The following is a 27160-nucleotide window of genomic DNA, read 5'->3' as shown; positions in this document are numbered from 1 at the left end:
TGGTGACATGGGTCACATTTGTGTGACCTCTGTAAACTTTAGGACTTCAAATATACTTTAGGATTTCAAATATGCATTGAGGACATAACAGTTTCCACCTCCTAATATTGTGACCGTAAGTGACCATCATTTTCTTAAAGATTTATTTATGCATACAGAACTGGGGTACTGATCAGAGGTGTGTGTGGGATGAGAGGATTCACCAGAGACAGAGTGGGGAGCAGAACAGGCAGATGCACTGAAACACCCTCCTGAGGGGAGCAGCAGGCGGGCGAGGAGAGGTCTGCCACGCTAGGTGGGTCACCTCCCTGGCTGGGGATCGAACTCAAGCTGTAGTGGCTGCCCCAGCTTCACAGCACTGAGCTTCAGCCCACTGCACCACCAGGAAGGGCCCCCCCGCTTCACCATTTTATGCAATAAAGAATAAGACAAAGATGGTCAAGCAGGAAAAATTGTGAGCAGAGGCAGGCCTGAGTTTAAATCCCAACCATGGCTACATACACAGCTTACCAGCTGTGGCCTGCTGCCAGAGACTTGTCTTTTGGGAGTTTCTTTCTCTGGGAACAGATAGCGTGGGCTTCCTGGCACTGTCATGAAGATCAGAGTCCAACACCACAGAGTACCTGCTATTACTTCTCCGCTCACCACAGTGTTTCGCAGTGTTGCGCCCTGGTCTGCTTAGCTCATGCAGGGAAGACTTGCCTCCCCTGAGTTGCATCTGTAAGATGGGGCAAGAATAACCAGCCTGCTTTGGGGAGTCAATGTGAGATTGTGGGAGATCAGGCCACGACACAGCATACCATGGGCCAGGTAACCACTGCAAGTATTTCCCAGTCACAACTTGTAAAAGGGAAATATTTGGAGGTTTCTCTTCCATCAACCTAAAAAGTGCCCAAGAAGTACCTGCAAATTGCCTCAGAGAAGACCCTCCCTGAAGAAAGGAAGGCTGGGGCTGACACAGAAGGAAAAGAAAGTCAGGCATGTCCTCTAGAGCACTTTCTTTAAAAGTAGTCTTTTTTCCAAAAATTCAATGCTAAGCCAGGCTTGCCATGACCCTGAAACAGCTCATCAGCTCCCAGATGTGGTGGAAAGAAGATGGGGTTAAGCCTGGCCACACGGGTTTGCAGGGGGTCTGGGTCTGTGGAGCTAAGTCAGTTACCCTCTCTGAGCCAGCTTTTAGAAAGTGGAGGCATAGTATCACCGCCATAGGACTGTGAGGAGGCCAGCGCGCAAGTCTGCAGGGTAATAAAGCACGAGGAAAGTGGGTTTGGTTATCACACCCCGCTAAGTCACAGTAAACTGAGCCCCTCAGGGTGGTGCTGATCACTGTGACCTCCTCCTTTATCGCCCTGAATTTGCTATTTTAGTTTTAACAGCCTTTGTGTGCCTGTGTTTGCTGCTCTAAGTCACCATAAATCTTTTTTAAAAGAAGCAAAGTATAAAAATAAAATAGCTCCTACATAAGAAGCAAAGATGGACCCTCTCCCCCCTCCCCCATTTATGTTATTGTGACACTTGTGGGTGAGACTGAGGTCTGCGGCCTGGAGCCCTGGGCCATTTCTCTGGATGAAGAGACTGGAGTCCGGAGGTGAGTCGGCCAGCCCTCAGGGTACTCTGGCCCCCTAGACACAGCTACCCTGCCAAGGTAAGGGTGCTGGCCACAGGGGTCTTTGGGCATCCCATCTGCTCCCCCGCAGCTCCCCCAGCTGCTTCCCTTGTCCTCTCAAGTTTTCCAGTTTTATACCTTCAGCCTCAGAACAGAAATCTGCATCTTGTTTCCTGTAGAATTTTTAGAAACAAAATGCCTTTTTGAAAACTGGCTATTTCTACCTACTCACCAACCATACGGAGACAAATGGAGCCTGTAATGGAGTTTAAATGAGACAGCCAGGTAGGCGAGACACCCAAGTTGTTGCTGCATTTTAAACATAGCCCACAACGCGTTACACAAACACCATTCATAAACCTGAATCACAGGTTTCAGATGGGAACTAGGTACATGTATAAATAGCCTGTGCGTGTCAAACACAAAAAAAAGGGATGTTGAAAGAAAAAGGTCAAAATCAATGTGGCCAATCGAACCATCATAAAAACCTCGCCCTTGTCATTATTTACCACCTCCTAGCACAACTCCTACTCAAAAAGAAGACCGAATGGAAAGTTCGAAATCAACTGTCCTTGCATGGAAAACAAGTGAAGGAGGCCGCGTCGTGAAATGAACTGGTTGTAGTTCAGTTATCTCGCTCCTTGGCTGCCAGATGCCACCACCCAAGGCGCTCATGCTGGCATTTCCAGCCATGGACCCTTAAAGAAGGTGGCTTTGCCCAGTGCTGACCAGGTGATTTGCAGTCACTAACTCTGTGGTGGCTTTGGGTGGCAATGGAAGAACACAGTTTGTGGTGGTGAAAACTAACACTCTGAATGTGCTGAAGCATTCTTGTAAGTCTTTTTTCACTAGGACGCCCCTCTCTCCAGTTAGCCCTCCACACAACCCATTACCAACATATGGTGCCAACCCTCATCCGTGATGTCACTCAGCCAGGCTCTCACAGAGCAGGGCATGAAAAACGACTCCCGTGTGGGCTCAGGGCTGGTGACAGCGACAGGCCATCTGCACACCTTCCGGTCCCCTCCCACTCAGGTGAAGGGCATGGCGATGGCCTGGAAGGAACACAAGAGTCTCGGATAGCCCACCACAGCCTTGCGGTCTTCAATGATTCAGCCCTGACGTTGAGTCATTTTGTTTCTTAGAACCTTCCAGCCTCCACCTGTGGTCCAGGAGCCCAGTGTGCACTTGCTGCAGGGACCTGTTCGATGAGGAATTCTGGTTCCGGAGAGGTTCAGTGTTTCAGCTGCATGTCCCCAGCACCCTGCTACTGCCTGAGTGTGGGGTGTGGATGTCAAAGACTGTGATACACAGACAGCAACGTATGTGCACGGGCAGCTTGGGCCGTGGCTGACGCGTGGCTCCAGTCCCCGGTTGCAAGTGTCCATGGCTCTCTTGCACTCCTCCCCCTCGGGTCTGTCCTCCAACCACCAGCAGAAGTGGATCTCTCAGCCTCCGCCTCTCCCGCTTAGTCTCTGTGGCGCGTGTGGCCCCCGAGTTAAGAGCTCACTAAGGTGTAGATCATGCTGAGAGAAAAAAAGGAGAAGCAAAGGCATGAGTGGGAGCCAGCAAAGGGCCCAGGCTGGCTTTCAAAAAAGGGGGGGGGGGAGGATCTTCCCAAAACCAGGCCCCTCGGTTGCTTTCTTAGGCCTGTCATTAGAGGTGACTTCCTGTTACACCCCCAAATGCTTTCCACACTCAGTACCAAATATTTGCTAAAAGAGCATATTGCATGCTTTGGGTAAAAGATGTGATTGTTCTAAGTACCTATTATCCTCACCGGAATGATTATTATGGCGGTTATCCCTCTTCCCTGCAAGGCAGGGCAGGTCCCCGAGCGTGGGGGTGCCGCTGATTCTCTATCCCACCAGCGGCCACGTGCCTCTGTGCCGGCTCTGTGCAGGACCTCCCAGCTTATACCATGAGCTACTGGGGGAACCATGATCCTCACTCTTGCGAGGACTGACCTGTGGGCACAGGCCGCTGGACACTCATGCTACAGTCACTCTTAGTTGACTAATTCCCTGGTCGTCCTGGTTGAAACAAAATCCAAGTATTAAAGATGCATCATGAACAGTGTCTTCAGGTGGTTCCATAATATAATCGAGGAGGGGGATGATGCACCCACCCCTGTGTTCTTAAAAGGGGCTGCAGCCTAATTCTGCAAGGCTGGGGACATCTGTCTATTTGGCAGAGAGAGAAACAACCACCTTCTCACATTTTAAAGACAGAAAGGATAGTCCAATAAACAAAACCAGAAGAAAGAAAGTGGTGTTTTACTTCAAACTCTACCGAGCTGCAAAGCCCCAATGAGCTCTTCTCAGTAGCTATCTGCAAGAACCTGACATACGTCATGTCCCGAGAACACCACTGGTCAGGACTGGAGCTAGAAGGGTCTTACTGGATGAGGGTCAGTGAGAAGTGGGATACTCAAGGTTGTACAGCTAGTGAGGGCAGGGTAAGGAGCCAGAGCCTGATGCCCGCACCAGCGCTCTCTCTGTGACAAAACCGAGCTTCAGGGCAAGGCCTTTGAGGCCTCCCTTTCAGTCACCCACGTGCTCAGTGTTCATTGAAGGCCTCCTGCCAGGCACTCTGGTGGGTTCTGGGAAACAATGGTGAGTGCCCAGACCTGTCCCTGCCTGGAGGGCTGTGCAGTCGTGCTGTGACAAGGGTTAGTGAGCACCTACAGTAGGGTCGGCCCTGGCCAGGGCACTGCAGACACAGGTGAGGCTCCTGCCCTCGAGTAAACCATCGACGACGTCATCATAGAACAAGAGAAATAACCACGAGGAAAGATGAGCGTGACTGGAAGAGAGGGCAGGGGGGTGGTGAGATTTCACGTGGGTGACGGCATCCTCCCAGCAGTGTTCACTTAGAAGATCTTTATCTTGAGGAGATGGAGTTCACACTGGACTCACCAGTGAGAGAGTGTTAGTGTTTGTGCCAGTGCTGGTTTGTGTTAGTGCCAGTGTAAGAACCAGTCATAGTGCCAATCTTAGTGTTAGTGTTGGTGTTGGTGTGAGTGCCAGTGTTAGTGCCAGTCTCAGTGCCATTGTTAGTGCTAATGCCAGTCTTAGTGTTAGTGCCGTGCTAGCACCAGTGTTTGTGCCAGTCTTAGTGCCGGTGATAGTGCCAGTGCTAGTGCCAATGTTAGTGCCAGTGTTAGTGCCAGTGCTAGTGCTAGTGTCAGTGTTAGTGTTAGTGCCAGTGCTAGTGCCAATGTTAGTGCCAGTACTAATGCCAGTGTTAGTGCCAGTGTTAGTGCCAATGTTAGTGTTAGTGCTAGTGCCAGTGTTAGTGTTAGTGCCAGTGTTAGTGCCAATGTTAGTGTTAGTGCTAGTGCCAGTGTTAGTGTTAGTGCCAGTGTTAGCTCTCTCCCATCCCACAAAACCTCCAAATGTCTCCTGTCCCACAAGACACTCTGAGAAGGGGCAGTTGGCACAGTGGTTAGTACAACGGTGAGGAGAGCCCCTGTTCTGGCGGCGGGTAAACCGCTATTAGCTAGGGCCATGGCCACATTTCCTCGCCTCGCCAAGGTCCTAGGAACCTCAAGCTGTGCAGTGCCCTCCCCACTACGGGGTGCCGGCTCTGTCTCCTGAGTCTGTCACTGGGCTCGGCTCCGGGCAGCTCTCAGACACGTGTCTCCTCCCGCCCTCTGAGAATGGCGGGGGCTGGCGGTCCTGCGTGCTCTACCAGCTCTGGGTCCAGGAGACCAGGGCCCCCCGCGGTGGGCAGAGGCAGCGTTTGCAGAGCCCGGAGGGCGCCTACAGGTCAGGTCCAACAAAGAACCCTGGCTGCTGCCGAGAGGCAGAGGAGCGGCTGCCTCCAATTCTGTTTTGGAAACAAGGCAATGAGCGAATGTGCCATGAAGGCAGTGCCAGGCTGAACTGAAGGACTTGGGGACAGACAGTCCAACAGCATGTCTGGAACACAATCGTTTCCAGAACGATCACACGCACCTAACGACTGGCAGGAGCTGCCAACGCAGCCCCCACGCAGGCCTTCCCACCCCCACAGCCCCCCAGAGCTGCTCTGCTTCCTGTCTGTGAATTCACACGCCTTCTTGCCCACATGCCTTGGGCCCCAGCAGTTACTACAGCAACACTGAAAGGAGAGAGCCTAACCTGCCTCAGTCTCCATCTGGATGAAGGTGGACCCCGGACTAAAGGAGCAAGAGCTAGCTTCTGCTCACGGTGGGAAGGCAGCGCACCAGTGGGACAGGCCACTGGGTCCGTGACTGCAGCAGGGCCTGTCTGCAGGAAGAGATTGCACGGCTCCCGTGGAGAAACCCAACTCTGCGTTAGCCTAAGGTTTACGCTGTCCAGGCTGCGAGGACCTGACCCTCCCGTTACTGGTGTCCCAATAGGACCGATAAAGAACTGCCCTAGTTGCTAGAGAGTTCAACTTGGAGAGAGGCTTGAGTGAAGCTTTTGGGCAGCTTGGGACTCTCCAGAGAGGCTTCAAGGACCCTCAGACTCCCTATGAGCAGATAATGTCCCAGGACACCCCACTGAGGAGGAGAAAGAAACAGGTCACTCTGAGCCTGGATCAACACTTGATGCCAAGAAGAGTCAACCAGGCTAACTGAGCCCCCAGAGTTACTCCACAGGAAGCCCTACCTACAGGACCTGAGTGACTTCCAGACACAGGATGTCTGGGAGAGAGGGGAGAGGAGGCTGCTCCAAGCGGCACCTCCAGAGTGGCGGGTCTCCCCATGTGGCGTGACGCCTGGCCCAGAGTTCTCAACCAGTAGCTCGAAGCCCAGGAACCTGCATTCCGAAGGAATGTTCTTCAGCCCCTAAGTCGGGTGCAGGACACCCCAAGACCACATTCTGGTAGATTTTTTCAGCACTGTCCGAGAGACAGCAGCAGCCTTTGGGATGAATGAGAATGGACTCAGAGTTGTGACAGTATTGACCATGGCCACAGGAAAACTGACCTCGCAGATTCATCTCCTTGTTGTGAGCATGTGGACAGTGACAGCACTTAGCTCATGACGCAGCAACACATGTGAAGAGCTTTGCCAGAGTCTCGCACAATTTAGATGTAGCTGCTCTGAGCCGGACCTGAGTGAACCCCGTGGCCTTGAGGCCTGACCATCCCGACTTCCTTTCCTCCCCTGGCCACAGTGAACTGAGCCACTTCAGAGGCAGCGCCAGGATACTTACAGGTAGTGACAGTAAAGCAAGGTGACCAGCGAGCCCCCCAGAGAAGAGTCCACAGAGGGGCAGGGAGAAGGCGGAGGGATTTTCAGAAAAGGCACTCTCCGGGGCATCAAACCATAAGACAAGCTTTTTATAGCCATCTGCTTACTGGGATGTTTTGAGTAAAAAGGTGAGAAGAGGGGAGATTCCTGAAACAACTGCCATGTCAGCGTGCTTTTCTTAATTGCAACGCTGTTATGTAATATTGGGGGAATTGTAAGTGTCAGCATTTAATGACCCAACATCACCTTGATGAAACGTGACAACTGCTGGGGTCTTTGTTCTGGTGCCCAAGATGCCAACACACAGTCTGGAGACAAGAAGCACAAGGCTGTGCAGCTGCGGCTGCTGACCAGCCGCGCCTCAGCGTCCCCGAGGCAGGGAGCAGGAGTCACAGCCAACATCTCCCTCCCAATGCCAACATCTCCCGCGAGATGTGGCAGGACATGCCGTCAGCAAAGCCTCCAGCTCAGCCTACTGCTCCCCGAGTTCTTTCACACAGAAGCCCTTGCTCTGAAACCACTCAGCTGAGCGTAGAACTTGTAGCCCACCTGCCGAAGCCCAGGAGGCCGGCCTCACTCCCTCTCTTTGCTGCAGGAGTCAAACACACCGCAGAGGGGCAGAACTCACCAGTAAAGGTAGTAGAAGAAGGAGAGGAGATAAAAGGCCAGCTTACACCAGGCCTCCTTCTGACAGTAACTCAGGGTGTCTGCATTCATGACCACAGGCGGGTCGTATGCTAGTTCAGAACTATCTGCCGGGCAGTGGAAATACCTGTAGGGAAAGAGGACACGGCGTCATTGCCTCCGAGTCTCGGAAGGGCCATCAGAGGCAGGACTTCCCTTGGGGAAGCACTGGAAGCTGCTGTCTGCCTCCTCCTGACACAGCCCAAACACTGCTAAGAAGAGACTCAAGCAACCTTCCAGCAGGTGGTGACCCCGCGGGTACTCAGGCCCAGGGGCTTCGTGGTGATTTCACCCACATGCAACAGCACCCGGTGTTACCTGAGAGGTACCAGGAGGCACCCCGCTTCTCCACAGGGCAGAAAGGCCGAGACGGTGTGTATTAATGGGGATGTGCAGACAGCCCAGTGCAACCCCACTGCCCAAACGGCATTCTCCCATGGTCCTGACCTGGTCGTGAGCAGAGGTCAGTAAACACTGACCTCTACTCAGACCCTCACTTGAAATCCTGAATATGCTTGAGAGGGTCATCATATTCCCACTTAAGAATGGGATCATTTACAGGTACTTTTCATCTTGATAGAAAAATCGAGAACAGCAAAATGAGCACTAGTCATATGGGGGAGAGAGCAGCCCCTAAAACAGTGGGCAAAAGTGCAGAGGGAGGAGAAGGGCCAAAGCAAGCTTTGTCGCTTCAAAATATCACATCAGCTCGAGGGGAGCCAGCATGTTCAAAAGACAGGAGCTTTCCAGCTTGGTGAGACAACGCAGGAGGCTGAATCCCAGGCGCCTCAGCCTGTGAGCTGGTGGAGCAAGGACCTGTCCTCTGGCCTCGATGGGTATGCCCCCTGGGGCCTTGGTCACATACTCGTGTGAGGCTGAGGACGAAAAGCAGCTGAAATGGCTCGTAGGCTGCTTTTTTTTTGCCCAATGGTGAAGGATTAGGAGGCCATGGGTGCCAAGGATGGCTCCTACAAGCCTCGGGGGCAGGCTGCGGTTCTTGATCATCAACAAGGACCAGGAGAGTGGACTCTGGCCAAGAGATCAGTCACACTGGCTCTGAAGAACATTCCTGTAACACAGCAACTTACAGAGACTCTGGTTTCTTCTTCCATCCCCCTGAGAGGTTTGCCCTGACATTTTCTGTCATCTACACTGAGGAGGCCAGAGTCAGTGACATCTGCCAACTTGCAGCCTCCAGGCCCCTCACCTCTCCTCTTCCCAAGAGCAGATTTCAAACCCTGTTTGCTTCAGCTGTGGCCTTGCTCCCAGATGACCTCATTATGAGGAGCAGGAAGGCCAGGGGACTGCCACTCACTGGCCACAGACCAGCCTTCCTGGATCAGTTGCTAACCTCTCTCAGCCTCCACCCTCTCATCTAAGTGGGGATGAAACTGCCCAGTCACGGGACTGCTGTGTGATGTGTGAAGTGAAGGGGGCAAAAACGTGCAAAAAAACAGGCACTGACAAAGGCAGGCAGTTCCTCTTTTGTTTGAGCAAACAGAGCAGAGAGGGGCCTGATGGCAGGAGGAAGGTGGCGGGACTGGAAGAGAGCAGGAAGAGAGAGGGAGTGGGAGAACTCTGATTTTTACAGGACACCTCCCCATTTCTTCACTTTCTGAGCAGTTGCAAACTGTCAGGGCTTCAAAAGCAATAATACAACATCTTCACCACCACCAAAAAGATTGCAGAGACTCTTCTCGTACAGGCCAAACATTCCAAGTGAAGGACATTGGATTGCTCTCCCTCCCTCCTCTTGGGATGAGCAAAAGACATAACTTCGCAAATTGCTCAAATGTAAGCCCCCCGGACTGGCAGTGCACTCTTGGGAGGACAGGGGGATACAGCAGGAAGGAGCAGCCCTGGGGCAGTGCCCTGGTGCCAGTGCCGGCGTGCAAGGACATGGCCTGCACCCACCAGAGGTGAGCGTGGACGCTGGCCCTGCCGTGTCCTGGCTGACAACCCTGGGCAGTGACCAGAGCTCTGTGAGATGCTGTGTCCCTGTGTGCAAAACAGACCAAAACAACTACAACACCCAGTTGTGGGTCCTGGATGAGGAAAGTGTGGAAAGCCCTTCAGCGGGTACACAACACATTTCCACACCCCCGCCTCTATTTGACTTCTCTGCTGGAGTTTGCATTTCTGTGGGTTACCTGTCATAAAGCAGGACTCTCCTATGTATTTGGGTCATTTTCCTCATGCCCAAACCTGCGATTTCTTCTGTCCTCCTGGTTTTGGTCAATGGCACCATCACCCTCCCAGTCTCTCAATCGGGTTCCCCAGTGGCCAAGGTCTGTCCAGTTGCCTCCATGGCTCCTCTCCCCTCTCCAGTCAACTTCCACCACCTAGTTCAAACCCCATCATCTCTTCACCTGAAATTTCACCATCACCTCCTGGACAGATTCTCCCTCATAACTGTCACCTTGAATCCATCCCTTGGATTGATGTCAGAGTTGTGTTCCTAAAAGTCAGTTCAGGTTAGCTTCTGAGACTGCCCGCTCCCCACAGAGCAAACTAACTCCAACTTTGGCCCAGCTGTCTGTCTGCCAATGACTAGTCACGTCCCTCCAAGAATCCTTCATCCAACCACACTCTTTCTCTCCAGCTGCTGTCCTCTTACCGCCGGCCCTAAGCATACACTAGTCCTTCAACCTGAAATGTGCTTTTCTAGATGTTCACACGTGACACAAGCTATGCGACAGCTATCGTCTGACAGATTCCGGGTAGCTCGGGAAAAGCTCTGAAAGATCAGACTTTCCATGCTAACTTATGTTATGACCTCCCTTTTTTGTATAATCGTAATATCAAAATATTCTGAGCAACTTTCAGCCTACAAGTGGATTGCCTCAACTGCATAAGGCCTGCCTGCCCTGACAAGCAAGCACTGCACCAGGGTGAGAAATTCCTCTGAAGTCAAAAGTGACTTAACAACTGGCTGATCAATAAAAACAAAAGGGCTGTTTCTGCAAAGTCTCTCACTGCTGGACCGAGGAAAACCCAAATCTTACTCTGCTATCTCACCTTGCCTCCTTCTACAGAATTACTTAAACCTCCTACTGTCTGGCTTTAGATATGGAAATTCATCCAGGTTGCCTGTTTTAGAGCTAGTCAAGTTTTTTACCTGCTACACTTCAAAGCAATCCACAAAAGTCTTTCTGGCTAGTCTTTCAGGATTCTACTATCTAGTCTTTAGATAAGCAAATTTACCTACATCTCCTATTCAGAGCAACTTATGCCTAGACCTCAAGGAAACTTACTTAAAACCTTTTAGCAAGCTTCTTCAAAGTAGAAAAACTTACTTGAAACCTTTTAGCAAGTTTCTTGATTAGCAAGAAATTTCCTCTTCCTGAGACCCCAGACCATTTTCTTAGAAAAAAGGTGATTGTGATCTTAACCCCTTTCGTATGCTAATGTCATCCCCCTGCCTGCTGGAAATGTATAAAATAAACCTCTGCTAAAGGCAGAGCAGGAAGATTTGCACCCAACTCCGACTGGACTCCCGTGTCTTCCTCACTCCCACTCCTCTCCCCCTCTTGGAATCTCCGCAGGCCGACGCCTTCCCATCTTAGGGTCCTGCCTGTGTTGCCTCCAGACACCTCAAAAGTGGAGCTGGTCTCCGACACACACGTGATCTCCCAGTCCAGTTAAGTGCCTTTTTCTATACACGCCAACACACATTCCCCAAGTATCTACTAACAGACTTCCCTCGGCCACTAAAGTGTATATTCCTCGAGGAAAGGCTCTATGTTACATTCATGTTGGAATCTCATTCCTGGCATCAGCATGTGTTCATAGGTTTAATTCTACATGAAGGAATTAATAGTCCAGACATAATTAAATATAGGTTATATTTTATAATAAGAGAAAATGATGAAATGTTTTAAGGGGCCAAAATTCTGGGAGTAAGGGGTGAAGAGTAGTTAATTGCACAACTGCACTCTTCTGATCCCTCCCCGCCTCCTATATACATAGTGACAATATTTTACAAAATCCCAAATCATAGAAACTGATACGTGGCCTTAACAGGGAGTTAATATTTAAAATCAGAACTATCCCAGAAAAATCTAGCCCCTCTGGTAGGTATATTTATTCTATGGAAATATAATTCATGCACCATAAAATTTACCCTTTCAAAGCATACAGTTCAGTGGGTTTCCCTGCATGGGTAGAGTTGCACTGCTATTTCCAGCTTCTAATTTCCTCACATTTTCATTGCCCTAAAAAGAAAATCCTCTATCCACAGGAGGTCTCTCCTTTCCAGGCCTGGGCAACCACCAATCTCCTCTCTGTCTGTAGATCTGTCTACTGTGGACATTTTATAGAAATGGCCTGTTGAGACTGGCTTCTGACACTCATAATGTATTTTGAGGTGGATACATGTTATAGTATACACCAGTACATCAGCGCTTTGGTTGCCAAATACTCTGTTATAAGGATAGACCACATCTTGTTTATTCACGCATCTTTTGAGGAACATCTGGGAAGTTTCCATTTGGGGGCTATTGTGAAGAGTGTTGTGGCTGCTTTTAATACTGACCTTCAAGAGTTTAGGCTGTGCCTGCCTAGTAGTGAAAGGGTTAAACTGTAGCACTGCAAGTGAGCCACAGCCACTTCAATGTGAATTCGATCCCCAGCCTTGGAGGTGACCCACATGGCACCGCAGACCTCTCCTGTCTTGCCCGCTGCTCCCCTCAGCAGTGTACTTCATTGATCTGCCTCCACTCTGCTCCCCACTCTGTCTCTAGTGAAGCCTCTCACCACCCCTGCACCTCTTGCCTGTACCCCAGTTCTGTATGTATAAATAAATCTTAAAAAAAAAAAAAAAAAGGAGTTTAGGTCAAGGTTAATGGAGTGGATGGAGTGGGTGAGAGGAGCCTTCCCAGGTAGGCCACACTGAGAGTAGCTTGGGAAGAAGGCTCTGGAGAGGGCCCCCAAAAGTAAGGGAAGACAATAAGGTGGCTGATTCATTTGGGGCCATGGTCTATGGAGGGCCAGCAGCCAGGCAGAAGAGAGGAGGGACAGACCAGAGCCAGGTGGACTTACCTCCAGAAGTGATAGAAAAGTAATGGGACATTCAGCCCCAGGGTGAGCCACTCCTGTGCACACAGGAACATGATGCAGAAGAGACTGTGGATGGAGTATTCTGGCAGCACCAGCTGAAGAAGGAGCAGAGACAAGACCTGTGTTAGTGGAAGGAGCAGTCACTCCTGCCTTGGCAACAGCTGACTTCTGCTGCACACAAACTCTGACCATTAATGACATGCTGCCACAGCAAATTCATGGTCCCACGACTGTCTTCCATGTTCTCTAGTAAGTTCTCTGTGTTATAGTCCAGAGCCATGCTTTATACCCACACCAAATGGACAGAGGCCTCAGCATCAGCACCCCACTTAATAAAATGCTGCACTTGCTTCTTGGGGTCACCATGGATGACACCAGGAAGACAAGAGGGTCCAGCCTCCATGAGGTCTTAACTGAGGCAGGACCCACTAGGAGAAAAAGTAATAGGGTTTCTAGTGATTCTTAACTGCCTTGGTCTTGTTTTTCTAGTCCTGGTGTATCTTCCTAGAAGATCATAAATCTAAAGTGAATACAGGTGTTTCATTCAAATAGGGAGGAATTGAGAAAAATAACTGAAACCTGCATTTTGCTTGATGATGGGCAACTCCAGAGAAGCCCGGGAGAAAGAACACGCACTATCGATGAAAGAGGAAAGTGTAGCCTCCGGAGGAAGAGGAAGGAAACCCACCCGCGCCAAGAAGGGTCAGGTGGACATGGAGTAATGGGCAGAATAAACTCTCATGCCCCCACTGACCCGCACAGATGTAAAAGGTTAAAGAAAAGATTGACATGATAGTGAATACCCTCCTAAGCAAGGCTGTTTACAACAGAAATCAGAGTTGTAACAGAAAATCAAAGGAAAAAGTCGGTCCCTAGGTAAGCAATAAGGAAAATCAGAGATGCAAATGCACCATCTTTCTCAGGCACGGAGTGTGTGTGTCTGTATGGTGTCTGTAGACAGTCGGGACCACAACAGACGCTGCAGGCCTCCGAGCTCACCTTTCGAGGATCATTCAAGGGCTATCTCAAAGGCCTCTGCTCGCCAGCAGCTCCCCTGGTCCCGCCTCACCGCACTCCCCCACATAGTGCTTCCCAGCCCTCCTGGGGCGCTTGCCACCACCCATCCACAACAGTCACTCTCCTCCCCTGTCCCCCCCCACACAGATCAGCTCTGCAGCTCTCTAAGCTGCTCACGAAGCTCTCATCTCCATCCATCTCCACCTGCAAAGTGCTTTGCGCCGTGCCTGGCACTTAGTAAAGATTTGAAAAATAAAATGCACTGATCAAGTGCATTTGCTTGTACTGTGGCTGACACCATACTACACACACACACTCTGTGCCTGAGAAAGATGGTGCATTTGCATCTCTGATTTTCCTTATTGCTTACCTAGGGACCGACTTTTTCCTTTGATTTTCTGTTTCAACTCTGATTTCTGTTGTAAACAGCCTTGCTTAGGAGAGTGTTCACTATCATGTCTTGTCTGGGTGTGAAACCAACTGCCTCACAATGTCCCTTTCGGTAGAGAAGATGACATGGTCTCCTTCGTCTCTCGCTTCAGTCAGATGTACTAACTGCCCCAGATGACAGATCCAGAGAGAGACATGCACTAAAAATCAGTGCATGCTGAGGTGCACGGGTAAGAAATGCATGTTGGAACCACAGGTCTTGTTTATTCTCAAGTCTGATGGAGAGTGAATTTCACTGGCCCACACCTTGGAATCAACAACAGAGAATGAGGAGAGGAGCTGTTACTCCAGAGACAGCCATAGTGAGCAGACCCAGCAGTCTGTCCCTGAGCAACTCTACCCACTCAGGGGAGGGGCTATATCCCACGGTGTCACCTCCAGGACTGAGATACCCCTGAGGACCCCATCTGTGCCTCCCTGCCTCCTCTCATTTAGACAGAAAGTGCATGCTCAGCGCTGGCAGGCAGGCCCGGCTTAAGAGTAGTGGCTGTGACTTCTGCCATGTACGTCTCTACATGCTTAAATCACTAGTCCCGGCCTGTGGAGTTGAGGTCATTAACATGCTCAGAGACAGCCACCGAAGATCTGAATCATCCCTAATTGCACCATCCCCACCCCCAACTCCAGTGACAAACCTCTGACTGATTGGTCTGAATTCCAGGTCCCCCCATTAATCACCACTGCTTCCTCCCTCTTTGGACTTGACTGATAATGCAAGCTGCAACCTTCCGAGCAGGGAGGATTCGTCACTGTCACCATGTTGAGGAAAACTTCCATGGTGCCAGCTGGTTCCGGAGGTCCCCAGTCTTTTGGGTGGGTGGAAAAGAAGCTGAAGGATTTGTCTTGCGTTTCTGGGTGGCTTCTCCTAATTGCCTTGTATTGTGACTGAGCGGGATCCTCAGAAGTCGGAGAGAAGCCCCCAGCCAGCGGGTCCAGGGAGCAAAGATGCACTTGCACACGCCCTTAGCTTTCTCCTGGTTCCCCAGACTATCGTGGTTCCACACGGAAGATACAGAGAACCTACTCCTAGCCGGATGCAGATGGGCCAGGCCGTCTGCACAAGCTTGCCAGGGGTCTTTATTGCCAACCTGTACACTCTTCCAGCATCCATTTGGGGACCCAGTAACACCGCATTTCTTTTGTTTATTTATTTATTTATTTTTATTTATTTTGCATACAGAACTGGGGCAGAAGTGCAGGTGCAGGGGCGGTGAGAGGCTTCATCAGAGACAGAGTGGGGAGCAGAACAGACAGATTGACAAAGCACACTGCTGAGGGGAACAGCAGGTGGGTCAGGAGAGGTCTGCTGAGCCATGTGGGTCACCTCCGGGGCGGGGATTGAACTCGCACTACCGTGGCTGCTGCTAGCTTGCAGTGCTGTGCTTTTAACCCACTGTGCCACCAGGGGTGGTTGCAAGGCCACATTTCTTAGCTCCCAGTCATTGAGAAGGGCTGACAGGGGAGACAAGAAATGATGTGGAGAGAAGGCTGAATCACTGCATAACCATCGTAAAGGACTCCAGAGTCTCCATCTTCCCCCTCTGACATAGCAAAAAGTCTTTAGGGTGGTGGGCACGCCACCTTCCTAAAGCCGTAAGTGAGGACAGGAGCCCTTCGCTACAGATGATGAACAAAAACCATGAGCAAGAAAGAAACATATGATTTTAGGCTAGTGAGATTTGGGGGTGGCTTTACAGCACACTTTAACCTGCCTGGTCTGGACCAGAAGAGTAATCAGTGGCAAAAGCAAAGTGGTGTCCATTGTCCTTCCTGACCAGCCAGCCAGCCCTTCCTTTACAAGCTGCCTGTGCTCAGAGACAGGCCCAGGGACCACCAGACAGGCATCAGGCTTACTCATTCACTCTGAGCTCGTCTAGTGGTCACGTAAACACCACCTCCAATCTACCAGGCATTCTACAGAAACACATGGAAGCATTGACCGACCCCGAGTGATCTGCAGCACTGGAAAGCTCTTGTGAAAATCGTAAGAGAAACTGTTGAATGTACCCATCTCATTCCTTCACACAGCACAAGGGAGCTCCGACACTCAGTCCAGGGCCTATTGAGTTCCCAAGTCCTGCAATCTGTATTGTGATAAATACCAAATAAGTGGCCTCAATACAGATACTGTGGGTTGTTGAAAGCCTATAACACATTCCAACCAGGAGGGCTCACAGGTTTTATGATCAAGGTGGAATCAAGGGTATTTGGAAAGGATGAGTAAAACCTTATCACACACGCACGCCAAAGGCCAGCATTCAGGAAGAGGAACCGTGAGAGCCAGAGCAGAAAGCTGAAAGTCACTGCTCTGCCTTTTAATGGTATTAAGATCAGACCTGGGGCCCTCCCTGGTGGGCTGTGAAGCTGTCTGCAGTCACTGCAGCATGAGTTCAAGACCCAACCCAGGAGCTGACCCACATGGCGCAGCAGACCTCTTCTGACCCACCTGCTGCTCCCCTCAGCAGTGTACTTCAGTCCATCTGTCTGTTCTGCTTCCCACTCTGTTTCTGGTGAATCCACTCATCCCCCTCACCTCTGGCCTGTAACCAGTTCTCACATGCATAAAAATAAATAAATTTTTTTTTAATAATCAGGCCTGACTTGGCCCTCCCTGGTGGCGCAGTGGGTTAAAGCACTGCACTAAGAAGCTGAAACCACTTCCGCATGAGTTCGATTCCCACCTGTCCTGGAGGTGACCACATGGCGTGGCAGACCTCTCCTGACCCGCCCTCTGCTCCCCTCAGCAGTGTACCTTGTCGATCGGCCTGTTCTGTTTCCCATTCTGTCTCTGGTGAAGCCTCTCACCACCCCTGAGCCTCTGGCCTGTACCCCAGTTCTGTATGCACAAATAAATAAATCTTTTAAAAAATAATAATAATCAGGCCCTCCCTGGTGGCGCAGCGGGTTAAAGCACAGCACTGAGACGCTTAAGCCACTTCTGCACGAGTTCGATCCCTGCCTGCCCTGGAGGAGATCCACATGGCGCGGCAGACCTCTCCTGACCCACCCACTGCTCCCCTCAGCAGTGTACCTTGCCCATCTGCCTGTTCTGCTCCCCACTCTGTCTTTGATGAATCCTTTCACCCTCCATGTCTCTGGCCTTTACCCCAGTTCTGTATGAAAAAATAAATAAATCTTTAAAAAATACTACTAATAATAATAATCAGGCCTGACTCAAACCCAAGACTAGATAAATGTCTACTTTACTCCCCTCGCACAGGACTGGGCACTGGAGTTTCCTGTGGGATGATATGACAATAGGATCATAGCGACCTCCCCCCTCCCCCCACTCTGCCCCTGCTCTGATGCACACAGAGACCAAAGGTGAAGTTCTAATAACACACGAGCAGAGAAGACCTCAAAGCTTTCACCCCCAGTTCTTCTGTCACTTCTAAGAGAATGGATGTTGCCTCTGTTGAGGACCAGCTGTTCTTATCTCCTACGTTTTAGTCTGCAGTTTCCACTTCCTGGCACAAATTGCCATCCAGACAATCCACAATTACTCCGTGTTGGAAATTTACACTCCATCCAGTCTGCACAAATTTATCCCCTACATTTTCAAATTCTGCAAACAGTAACCATCTCTGACATCTCCGTCTCATGCATTTCCACACTGGCCTCTTGCCACATCTCGCCATCTCTTCCACCCATTTTCTTTTTTTCATTTCTACTGTCCGCTACAGATTAGGATCACCGCATCTCATCCCAAGGCTATTGTAAGAATCTTCTAGCAGGTTTTCTGTGCTGGACACTTAGCCCCTCCTTCCAAGAGCCCAGCTACCTCCTCCGCCCTGTATATGACACAGCTCAGCTCTAAACCTACATCCACAGCCTGGTTTTTTTTTTTTCAAGAATTTTATTTATATTCAAAATATTTTATTTCCATGTATGCATCTTTTTATTCATTCATGTATCATTGACTGCTCAAGCCTACAAATGACTTACAGATGACTGGTAAACTTCATATGTTAAGGAAGTATAATGATGTATCAACTCCTGTCTTACCTCATTGTTGTGGGGGCTGGAGGAAGAGGATCTTACAACCCCCCCAAACGAGGGGAGATTGGAAAAGGAAGGAATGAAGCTCCCTTGGGAGAAACAGGACTCCCCAAGGCTAGGGGAGGGGAAGATGGTGGAGATGGAGAGGTTACGGCAAGTGCCCCAGCACTGCAGATCTGCTTCTGACCTCCAAAATATTGGGGGGCAGGGGGAAGAGGGAAAGAAATTTCCAAGCAGCTGGTACAAGTCTTCCTGGGGGCAAACACATTAAGAGCCACAGGAGCCACTTGGGGGCTAGAATGCTACTGGAAGACCCCGAGTCTCCCTCATTTTTGAATGGATCCTGTTGATTCAGACAACCAGCTCTTCCTCTATGATCACATTGGGCTAAAAATATTAACCCACTATCTCAAAGTGTTATGTAAATTCTGGCCAGTTACATAATGATCCACTGAGTGATATAGAGAAAGGCAGCAAACCATGCTAAGTCTTGTTTTCCTCATCTGTAAGGTGCTGGCATTCACAACCGCCCGACAGGACCTGCTAGGTTAGGATGTCCCGTGAGAGGCGGTGCTCTGGTGGCGAAGGAGGAGGCCACGGCTGTGACACTGGAGCATCCTGGGAACCATCATGAGCCAAGGTATCTTGTGACTCTTAGCCTGGAAGTCAGGGGAGTGGTGCAGAACCAAATCTGGGGCCGTCAACCCGTCCCCTGTGTCACCCCCTCCTGCATTAAATCAAGAGCAACCAAGGGTCGACCCTCAAGTCATGAAAACCCCAGGCCTTGCCTATTCCAACAATAATCCACTCCCCTTAGGATTCTCTGCCCTGGAGCCAGTGAGTGTAAAGAAGAAAAGGACAATGTCTCATTGGCGTCCCCGGCCCATGCTGAAATGACCCCCAAACAGAGGAGGCCTTCTTGGATGGCCAGGACAGAGGCAAATTTCTCTTAAATGTCTGCTGGGGAGATCTATTCTCCATGTAGCCCCAAATGAATAACCTGCGCAGGACCACCCAGTCAGATCACTGTTGGTTCACATGGGGAAGCTGAGGAAGCACCGAGGAGGGAAAGATGGGATACAACCTTAGGAACCAGGGTTTTGCTAAAAAGGGAAAACATAAGAAGCATCCCCAAGCACTGTTCAGAACTTAGTCTTAACCCGGCTCTTGCAAGGAGGCCACTTCCTCTTTAATTACCCGAGGGAAACCCTTCCATATCTCTATCAGAGCTCTCTCTCTCTCTCTCTCTCTCTCTCTTGCTCTCGCTCTCGCTCTCTCTCACTCTCTGGCTCTCTCTCTCTCTCTCTCTCTCTCTCTCTCTCTCTCTCACACACACACACACACACACACAGAGTCAAACAAAAGTCTGTGCCAGTCTAGGAGGGAGGAGAGGAACCCAGAGTCTCAGGCCTGCCTCCCCCAGGGGCATGGCTCCCTCCAGGCCTTTGATCTCCTCATGCCAGGACTAATACCCCACCATCTAATGGCACCATTAAGCATAACCCCTCAATAACCCAGGACCTGGAGAGCCTAGGGCTGGGCCAACATAGCATGGTCTCTTTGATGTTGCCAGTATGTTAAATCATTTGACTTCTTGGAATTTGCACTGATGTCTATCAATATTTTCAATGGATAAGGAAGTAATTCCAACATAACGCCAATCACTTAGTCTAGAATTACAATTTTAAAACTCACCAAGTCCCGGGTCCCAGTCTGCACCCGCAAACCCTCAGCAGGGCTGGGCCATGCTGGCCTCACAGAGCATCGCTCACTACTGCCCATGGGCTGAGCCCAGGAAGGGAGCCCGTGCGGGAAAGCGGGAGCTCTTCCATCCGCCAACCCGGGAGATGAGCTGCTCCCTCAGCGCCTGTGCCACAGCCTCTAATCTTGGCAGGTTATCCTGGCATCTTCTGGGCATGGAGGTCAGCTCTCCACTTACCCTCCCACCTCCAGATCCCCACTGCCTGTGGCTCCAGCCACCGCCGCCTGCCCTCAGCAGTGATCTCTGTCCCTCCCTGACTAGCTCCTTTCCGTTGTCTCTGGCCTTCCTGGTATCGCAAGGGACACCTCCAGAGAAGTGACTGGTTCCTTTTCAGATCAAACTTTTGGGTCTGGCCCTCCCTGCTCACACCTCTCAGGCTTTATCAATTGTTTTCATGCAGCTTCAAGACACACTTGAATTTCAAAAGCCTCTCTGCCAATTTCCTCCACACTTGTTAAATTACTGAATTACCTAAGAGCCCACTCTGGGAGGAGGTGAGAATAAAAGCACTCTCCCAAATAATGCCATATTTTTAAAGGGACAAGATTCTCCTACAACTTGCTGGCAATTCAGAGACATCTTAAGTTAACACTTGTAGCTACCCACTCCTTTTCTTCTTTTCTCTGAGCCACAGATGATGGGAGTAGGAATCGTGCTCAGAATACAGAGTGATTAGGCAAAAGTTCAGATGGCTTCAGTAGAGAGACACGAACTAAAGGGAATGTTCTAGAATGTGGAAGGCAGAGGGTAAGGGCTTAACAGACCCTTCTGATGCTAAAGAGGCCTACTTATGAACTCACTCAGCAAATATTTATTGTAGGCATGACTAGGGAGGTAATGCAAAGCAGTCTGTCTGTGAGGAGGACAGCGACATAAAAGATCACAACAAATGTCAAGCCAAAGTCCAGAGAAAGGCAGGTCCAAGCAAGGTAGTGTCGGAAGAGAGAAGAAACCATTCATTTGGGGTGAGGAAACAGAGGAGGGCTCCTTGGAGGAGAGTCATCTCTGACTTGAGCTGTAGAGAATGAGCCGGTGAGAGCAGGCAGGATGTGGAGGTTGAAGGCACCCCCAAGGGTGTTCAGCGGCTTCCTTCATTGAAGTGCTGAGTCACTTTTCCTTATGTCCTAATAAGACATCACTTCTACATCTTCCATAGAAATGACAGAGACAGGAAATCCTTCCTCGTGGCCTCTTCTTAAACCTGTGAAACTTTCAGGGAATAGTCACGGCAATGTCACTGGGCCAGGGGACCATCGTGACAGGTGCAGGGCCAGGGACAGGATAAGTCATCTCTGTCTTTATTTTGTCCACAGCCTGGGCTAAAACTTTTGTGTATGGTGCGTGACAAGTCGTCCTGATATTGCATTCACTTTCCTTATGTTCCCCAGCAAACTTGGGGAATTTGGGGGAGGGGGAGTGAGGAGTGTGGGTCACCAGAAGAGAGGGTCAGCAAGCCCCAGGGCCACCCCTTCTTAATCCACTGTCCTCCTAAGGAGATGTTTTCCAGGAGCTTCTGTTGCCAAATCTTTTGGGTACAGGAAGCTGCTGTTTGCAGAGCAGGGAGTTTACATCATTGCACCCCAGACTGGACCTTACTGGAGCAAAGTCTGAGGGAGTCTTGAGCTTCACCAGTTTCCCAAGGACAGCTTTCCATAATAAAGGTAGATGATTATCCTACTTAACAGCTATTAAGTGGTGTTGATTGCCTGTTACCTTCAGCAGGTTGGAGAAATTTTGCTCTAACAAGTAACAGAAGGTAACCTGAAGAGAACAAGTATCAGCATTTGTGAAAGGGAAGCAGACTGACATGGTCACCCCAGTTCATACATATTGAGCGCTGTTGCTGCACACACAGGGAGGTAGGTGGGTGGTTTGGTGACCAATGCAGTACAGGTGACAAATGAAGGGTGACAGGTGAGACAGCCTTCGGACTGCCCAGTGGAGGAGGCGGCCTGACCGGGAGCGTATACAAGTGGGTATGCCCAAAACATGGCTAAGTCAGTCAGAGCTGGACAGTGCTAAGCTTTGCTGGGAGTTTGAGATAGCAAATTACCATTTAAAATATACATGTAATAATAATAGTGTGACTCTTGCTTTCAGCAAGGACTACTATTGGTGAAAATGGCACTTTGCTAAGGAAAAAGAGACTTGGGCTCTACATCTGCCTGGTAGGAAGCAACAGAACTCAAGCGACTGAGTGGGATCAGTTTCTTCACCTATAAGATGGGAATAAAATAGTAGCTATTTCACCATATGGTTTGAGTATCAAATGAGTTGATCAGTGTAGTGTTCTTAAAATAGCTTCTAGAACAAAGCAACACCACATAAGTAATAGCTAATCTGTGAGAAGAAGCATCTATTCTGCATAATCTCTACAGTCCTTTTCGGTTCAAATATTCCATATAATCTGTAAAAAGCAGCAGTTAAACTCCCTTGAAAATTAAACCACAGTATCTTCCCTTTCCCTGCTCCATCTATTTCAGTGCTTACAAATTCTTTAAATCCTTTTCCTCCACTCAACTCTATCCCCAGAAATGCCATGTGTTCTGGAAAATCAGATCATTTTGTGCATCAACAGGAACCACTCCTCAGTAATAAAACTCTCCCAGCTCCTGAAGAATGATTTCCTTACCCCTCTTGAGTCACTATCATGCATGTGTATGTGTCTGTGTCATTGCTTCCTCCGTGGGAGTCTTCGTGGGTCTCTCTCCATACAGTTGTCCTATGAGCACAGCACCTGGCATATCCAGCAAACTCACCATTTAATCACTCAACAAACATGCTGTGAGCCCACCTTGGGTGTCAAGTGCTGTGACAGGCACTGGAGGTGCCAGGATGAATTCAATAAGCACTGTCATGCCATCCCTGGCCTGGGGGGAGGGGCTGACAGCTGTCCAACAGAAGGCACTAGAGGCTGCACTTACTGCAGGCAAAGGAATCAAAAGAAACTGGTCAGGCAGTGCTAAGACCAGTGGTCAGGGCACAGCCCAGCAGCAGCCACGGAGAAAGGACTCCCACTGCAAAAACAGAAAATATATACCCTCCTGGGTTCTATCACCTCTTGTGGAGACTCTCCTAAATGCTCTCTCCTCCTCTGCCCCACTCCCAAACTACTTTTTTACTCATGGCCAAAGAGCTCTTTCTGAAATGCAGGTGGGATCATGTCACTTCTCTGATCAATGTCTCCCCAGTGCTCCTAGAATAAGCCCCAAACTCCCTATTACAACCTCAGAGGCTCTATTTGCTCTGACCCCACATTCACCATTGCTACCTTGCTCCCTCACACCAGCTCCCTCTACTCTGTCATTCCCCCTGTGTGTCTGTACCTCAGAGCATATGTCAAGATTAAGTTCTGGGGTTCACCAACAAGGAATGAGTAGAGGAAGCAGAGCAGATGGAGAAGGCTCTGAAAGAGTAGCCAGAGAAGAAAGAGGGAAACAGGCTGGAACTGGTGTCTTAAGACAGAGAAATGGACAACCAGACTCCTGAGGGAGGGGCCATCACGGCAAAGAGTGAGACCCTGATCAGGAGACGCCGCAGGCTGTTCCTGCCTAGAGAAGCGCGGCTGTGAAAAGGACGCTGGTGAAGGGCAGTAGCTAGAGGGACATGGGAATAAGGGCTTTCAGTGTTTTTGTTTGTTTTCAAGAAGGCGCCGCAGATAAACACAAGCTTATGCGGAGGAAGGATGGTGTCCCGAGTACCCCCGCCCACGGAAGGTGACATGAACCTCTAAAGGCTGAACGCCTGGTGGAAGCTGGGCCTTTATTTCAAATGATCAATGTCCAGGTAAAGTTTTGAAATGCAAACAATCCACTTATTAGTTGGGGACTGGCCAGGCTTCTCTTGCAGCCCTGCAGCTATCAGATACAGCATTGTCAGGTATCTGGAGTAGGTGTCAAATAATAACTTAGTCAATGCTGGATGAATGAGACGACCCTGTGAGCCAATTCATCAGCCAGCTCACTCATCCTCTGCATTCAGGGCTTAACATGCCCCAGAGCCCTGGCCAGGTAGAATCGATGCAGTCCCAAGCACAGCCCAGTGAATAAGTGGGATGCACAAGCCAGTCCCTCGGAACACGTGCTCCTTCTGCCTGGAAAGTGCAATACAAGCAGCTTGGCACAGTCCTTACAAAGAGAGGGTCCAAAGTAAGTGTCCATCCCCTGGCAGGAAGCAAGGGAAATGTGCCATCACAGGTGACTCCCTCTTGTCTTTCACATTTTTCCTGGTGCCTTTGTTTCAGGAAGGCAATTCTCGGTGAGTTTAAGGAGTAGGTGGCCTTACAAAACTCTGGAAATGTTAGACTGGAATACAGGGGTGATGGATGCCATCCCAATGTCCAAGCTGGAGGCTACTTTAACTTCAGGGACCCCAGGCCCTATAGAGACTGCCTAGAGGATACGTAACACTTATGCTATGTGTTGCAGACCCATCAAAAATGGCACTGCAACAGAAGGAATAATCAGGCCAAAGTCCCAAAATGGCGGGCTTCATATTGGGTAGAAAATAGCTTCGATTTTCTGCTTACTTGTTATAATGTCGGTTTATGTGATGTATTTTGACGGGTGATCATTCTTACAAAGTGGCAAACTAAAGCTCAGAGAAGTCCAAGTAACTTAGCCAAAGTTGCAAAGCCCTTTCTGTGACTCACACAGCACTACTGGAGCCCTGATCTCTAGTAGCACATCGGGGCTTCCAGAAGCAAATGCCAAGTCCCGTGTATACCACACGCGTGCGAAGCAAGGCGAGCGCTATCCTGTCCATGGTACTCCTGACACCGTGCAAATCTGAGCCGTGACAATCAAGACCATCCGTATTTCTCGGATGGTCCACAATGTTTTCCATTTGACTTTTCAGTAAAACCAGAGAACACATTCTAGAAGCCAGAAGTACAATGATTATGATTTAATTAAACTATCAGGCTGCAGAGGAATGTCTCCTGGGCAGTGTGTGGGAGATGTCTAGTTAACACGCTGAGGAAGATCATGTTTCCCTGAAAATCCAAGATTCAACACCAGCAGAAAGAGATAAGCAACAACAATGATGCTAAGAATGCAGTGTTGGGGAAGAGTTTTGGCAGTTTGGGTTACTTAATTAAGATTATTTATGCTAACAAGCCACTATGAAAAAGCAGTATGGCAACTAGAAAATCCAAGAAGTTTGGAAAGTTAGGATAAATCTTTCTAGAGTTTTCAAGGTGGTTGCCAGAGCAACCCCAGGGACAAGATCCTGGAAGAGCTGAAACATTCTATTTTAAAAATAACTAGTTGATCATCAGAAGCAGAGTGAAACAAGCAAATAATAAGACACACACTGGAAATTCTTATAAAGAGCATTTTTCTCAAAATTGCAAAAACTCCATCTGTGAAGCATATTTTGACCCTGGATGCAAACAAATTTCAAAGTGCCTCCCCAGAGGTTTGATTATCACCTGCATCTTGCACACAACATTGAAATTAAAAGCTCCTCTTTCCTTTGAATTTCCTCTAAACTCCAGACTGCATTTCAAGTTCCTTCTACCTTTAAGTCTTAGCCCTTTAATAAGGCTTTCATGCATGCATGCACGCATACATTCAACAAACATCGGTGCATAATTTATCATATTACTGTGAGTGATATCTGCCAGGTGATTTAAAGGCAGCATTAAGTCAAGACACAGTCCTGCCTTTAGGAAGAGTAAAACCCAGAAGAGACCAGACAGATTCACACTTATAACCCGAAGGCAATATGAGATCCTATCACGTGATTGTAGGATTTCAAAAGTCATTGTTTGCCAATACTGTTGTACTTCAGAATTCTTTGTAGAGTTTTCTAAAAATACAGATTCCCAAGCTCCACTTCAGAATTTTTCAGAGGGTGGAGTCTGGGGATCTGTATTTCAAAGGCCTTGCATTTGACTCTGATGAGCAAACAGGTTTGAAAACAACTGCTGGAGGTAAGAGGAAGAGAACTAAGCCCAGCGGCACTGACAGTGGGTGCCACTTCCAGCAAATCTTTGGGCCCCCCAGAAGATGCCATACCCACTGGAGTGAGCATTACCTGGCTGACCCAGGTTTAAGCCGCTTGGACGAGAACCCTGGGGAGGGTCTTGAAAGTTAGAAGAAGGAGCTGGGACGCCATTGAAAGGCAGTGAGGAGCAGTCACCAGCCGCTAAGCATGGAGTGACACACACATGCAGAAATAATCTGGACGAGTTGTGATGGATGGACTGGCAAGAGCTGCCATGTGGTTTTAGAGAAACCAGGAAGGTAAAGAGATGAGAGTTCTGGAAAGTAAAGAGATGAGAATCTAAATCGGTAATAGTAGGGATGAAAAAGAAGAGATGAAGACATATTATTTAGCATTTTTATATACTGCTTTATTTTGAAATGGATAGTAGGTGGCTCACAAATATGTTGTTAATTTATCATGACATATTTGTCTCTGTACAGCTATATTTAGTCATACCTAGGACTATAGTGAGCTTATTTATGTTTTTAAACACCTCCCTCTGGGTTTGTTACAGTGCCTGCTCTGGAGAAAATTCCATTTTATAAACACTCATCAATGAAGGGTGGCCTTGTATGCTCTGGGTCTGCACAGGTACTCCGGTGGCTCAACGCTGAAGAAGCTGCAGCACTGGACTCTGGAGGGCTGCAGCCAGGTCAAAGGACCAAACATACAGAACAGACATCACTGCGTGGGGAGTCCATGGAAACCAGGGCAGGCCACACCTCCCCTGTGGTGCAGGGGTTGGAGTCTAAGTGCTACTGAACTATCTTCAGCCACTGCAGCATGAGTGCAATCCTCAGCCAGGCAGGTGACCCACATGGCGCGGCAGACCTCTCCTGTCTCCCCCACTGCTCCCCTCAGCAGTGAATTCCAGTAGATCCACTTGCTCTGCTCCCCATTCTGTCTCCGGTAGGGCTTCTCACTGCCCCAACACCACCAGCCTGTACCCCAGTTCTTGTATACATAAATATATAAAATAAATCTTTTAAAATAGAGCTTTAATAATTTTTTAAAAGAAAATAGAGCAGACAATTCCTTTGTGAGTTAGAGAAGGCTGCATGGCAGAAACAATATTTTCATTAAAACTGAAAAATATTACTTTAGTCAACAGAAAAGAGTATTCTAGATGATAAAGTAGTCTCAGAAAAGGCACAAAGAAAGGGAGTCTCAAGCAGAGTCTCACAGATCTTTATTCACAATTCTTGTGGATGCCACAATTCCTGGCACATAGTAGGTATTCAATAAATGCTAGGTGAGCTAATGAGGGTTTGAAAGGAAGTAGATTTCAGTAAGGTCAAAAGATAGGGCCCTCCCTGGTGGCACAGAGGGTTAAAGCACAGCACAAAGAAGCTTAAGCCACTTCCGCATGAGTTCAATCCCCGCCTGC

The 27160-nt window shown here is 49.2% G+C and overlaps 1 protein-coding gene across 2 annotated transcripts in view; it reads right to left on the bottom strand.

Annotated features, from left to right (window-relative positions):
• Positions 1 to 343: 343 nt before the first annotated feature.
• The window catches only part of CNIH3 (cornichon family AMPA receptor auxiliary protein 3), an 86861-nt gene continuing 60044 nt past the window's right edge, over positions 344 to 27160 (bottom strand). For both annotated transcript variants that reach the window (XM_004693038.2, XM_012732780.1), the window contains exons 4-6: positions 12537 to 12649; positions 7441 to 7584; positions 344 to 3132 (exon numbers count right to left, since the gene is read on the bottom strand). In XM_004693038.2, coding sequence (XP_004693095.1) covers positions 3105 to 3132; positions 7441 to 7584; positions 12537 to 12649 — 285 coding nt within the window. In that variant the 3' untranslated portion in view covers positions 344 to 3104. The remainder of the gene's footprint in view (positions 3133 to 7440; positions 7585 to 12536; positions 12650 to 27160) is intronic.

Source organism: Condylura cristata, unplaced genomic scaffold (assembly GCF_000260355.1).
Source record: "Condylura cristata isolate star-nosed mole 26May11 unplaced genomic scaffold, ConCri1.0 scaffold00035, whole genome shotgun sequence".
NCBI lineage: Eukaryota > Metazoa > Chordata > Mammalia > Eulipotyphla > Talpidae > Condylura > Condylura cristata.
The sequence above is the reverse complement of the archived record's forward strand: the minus strand, read 5'-3'. Positions and strand labels throughout refer to the sequence as shown.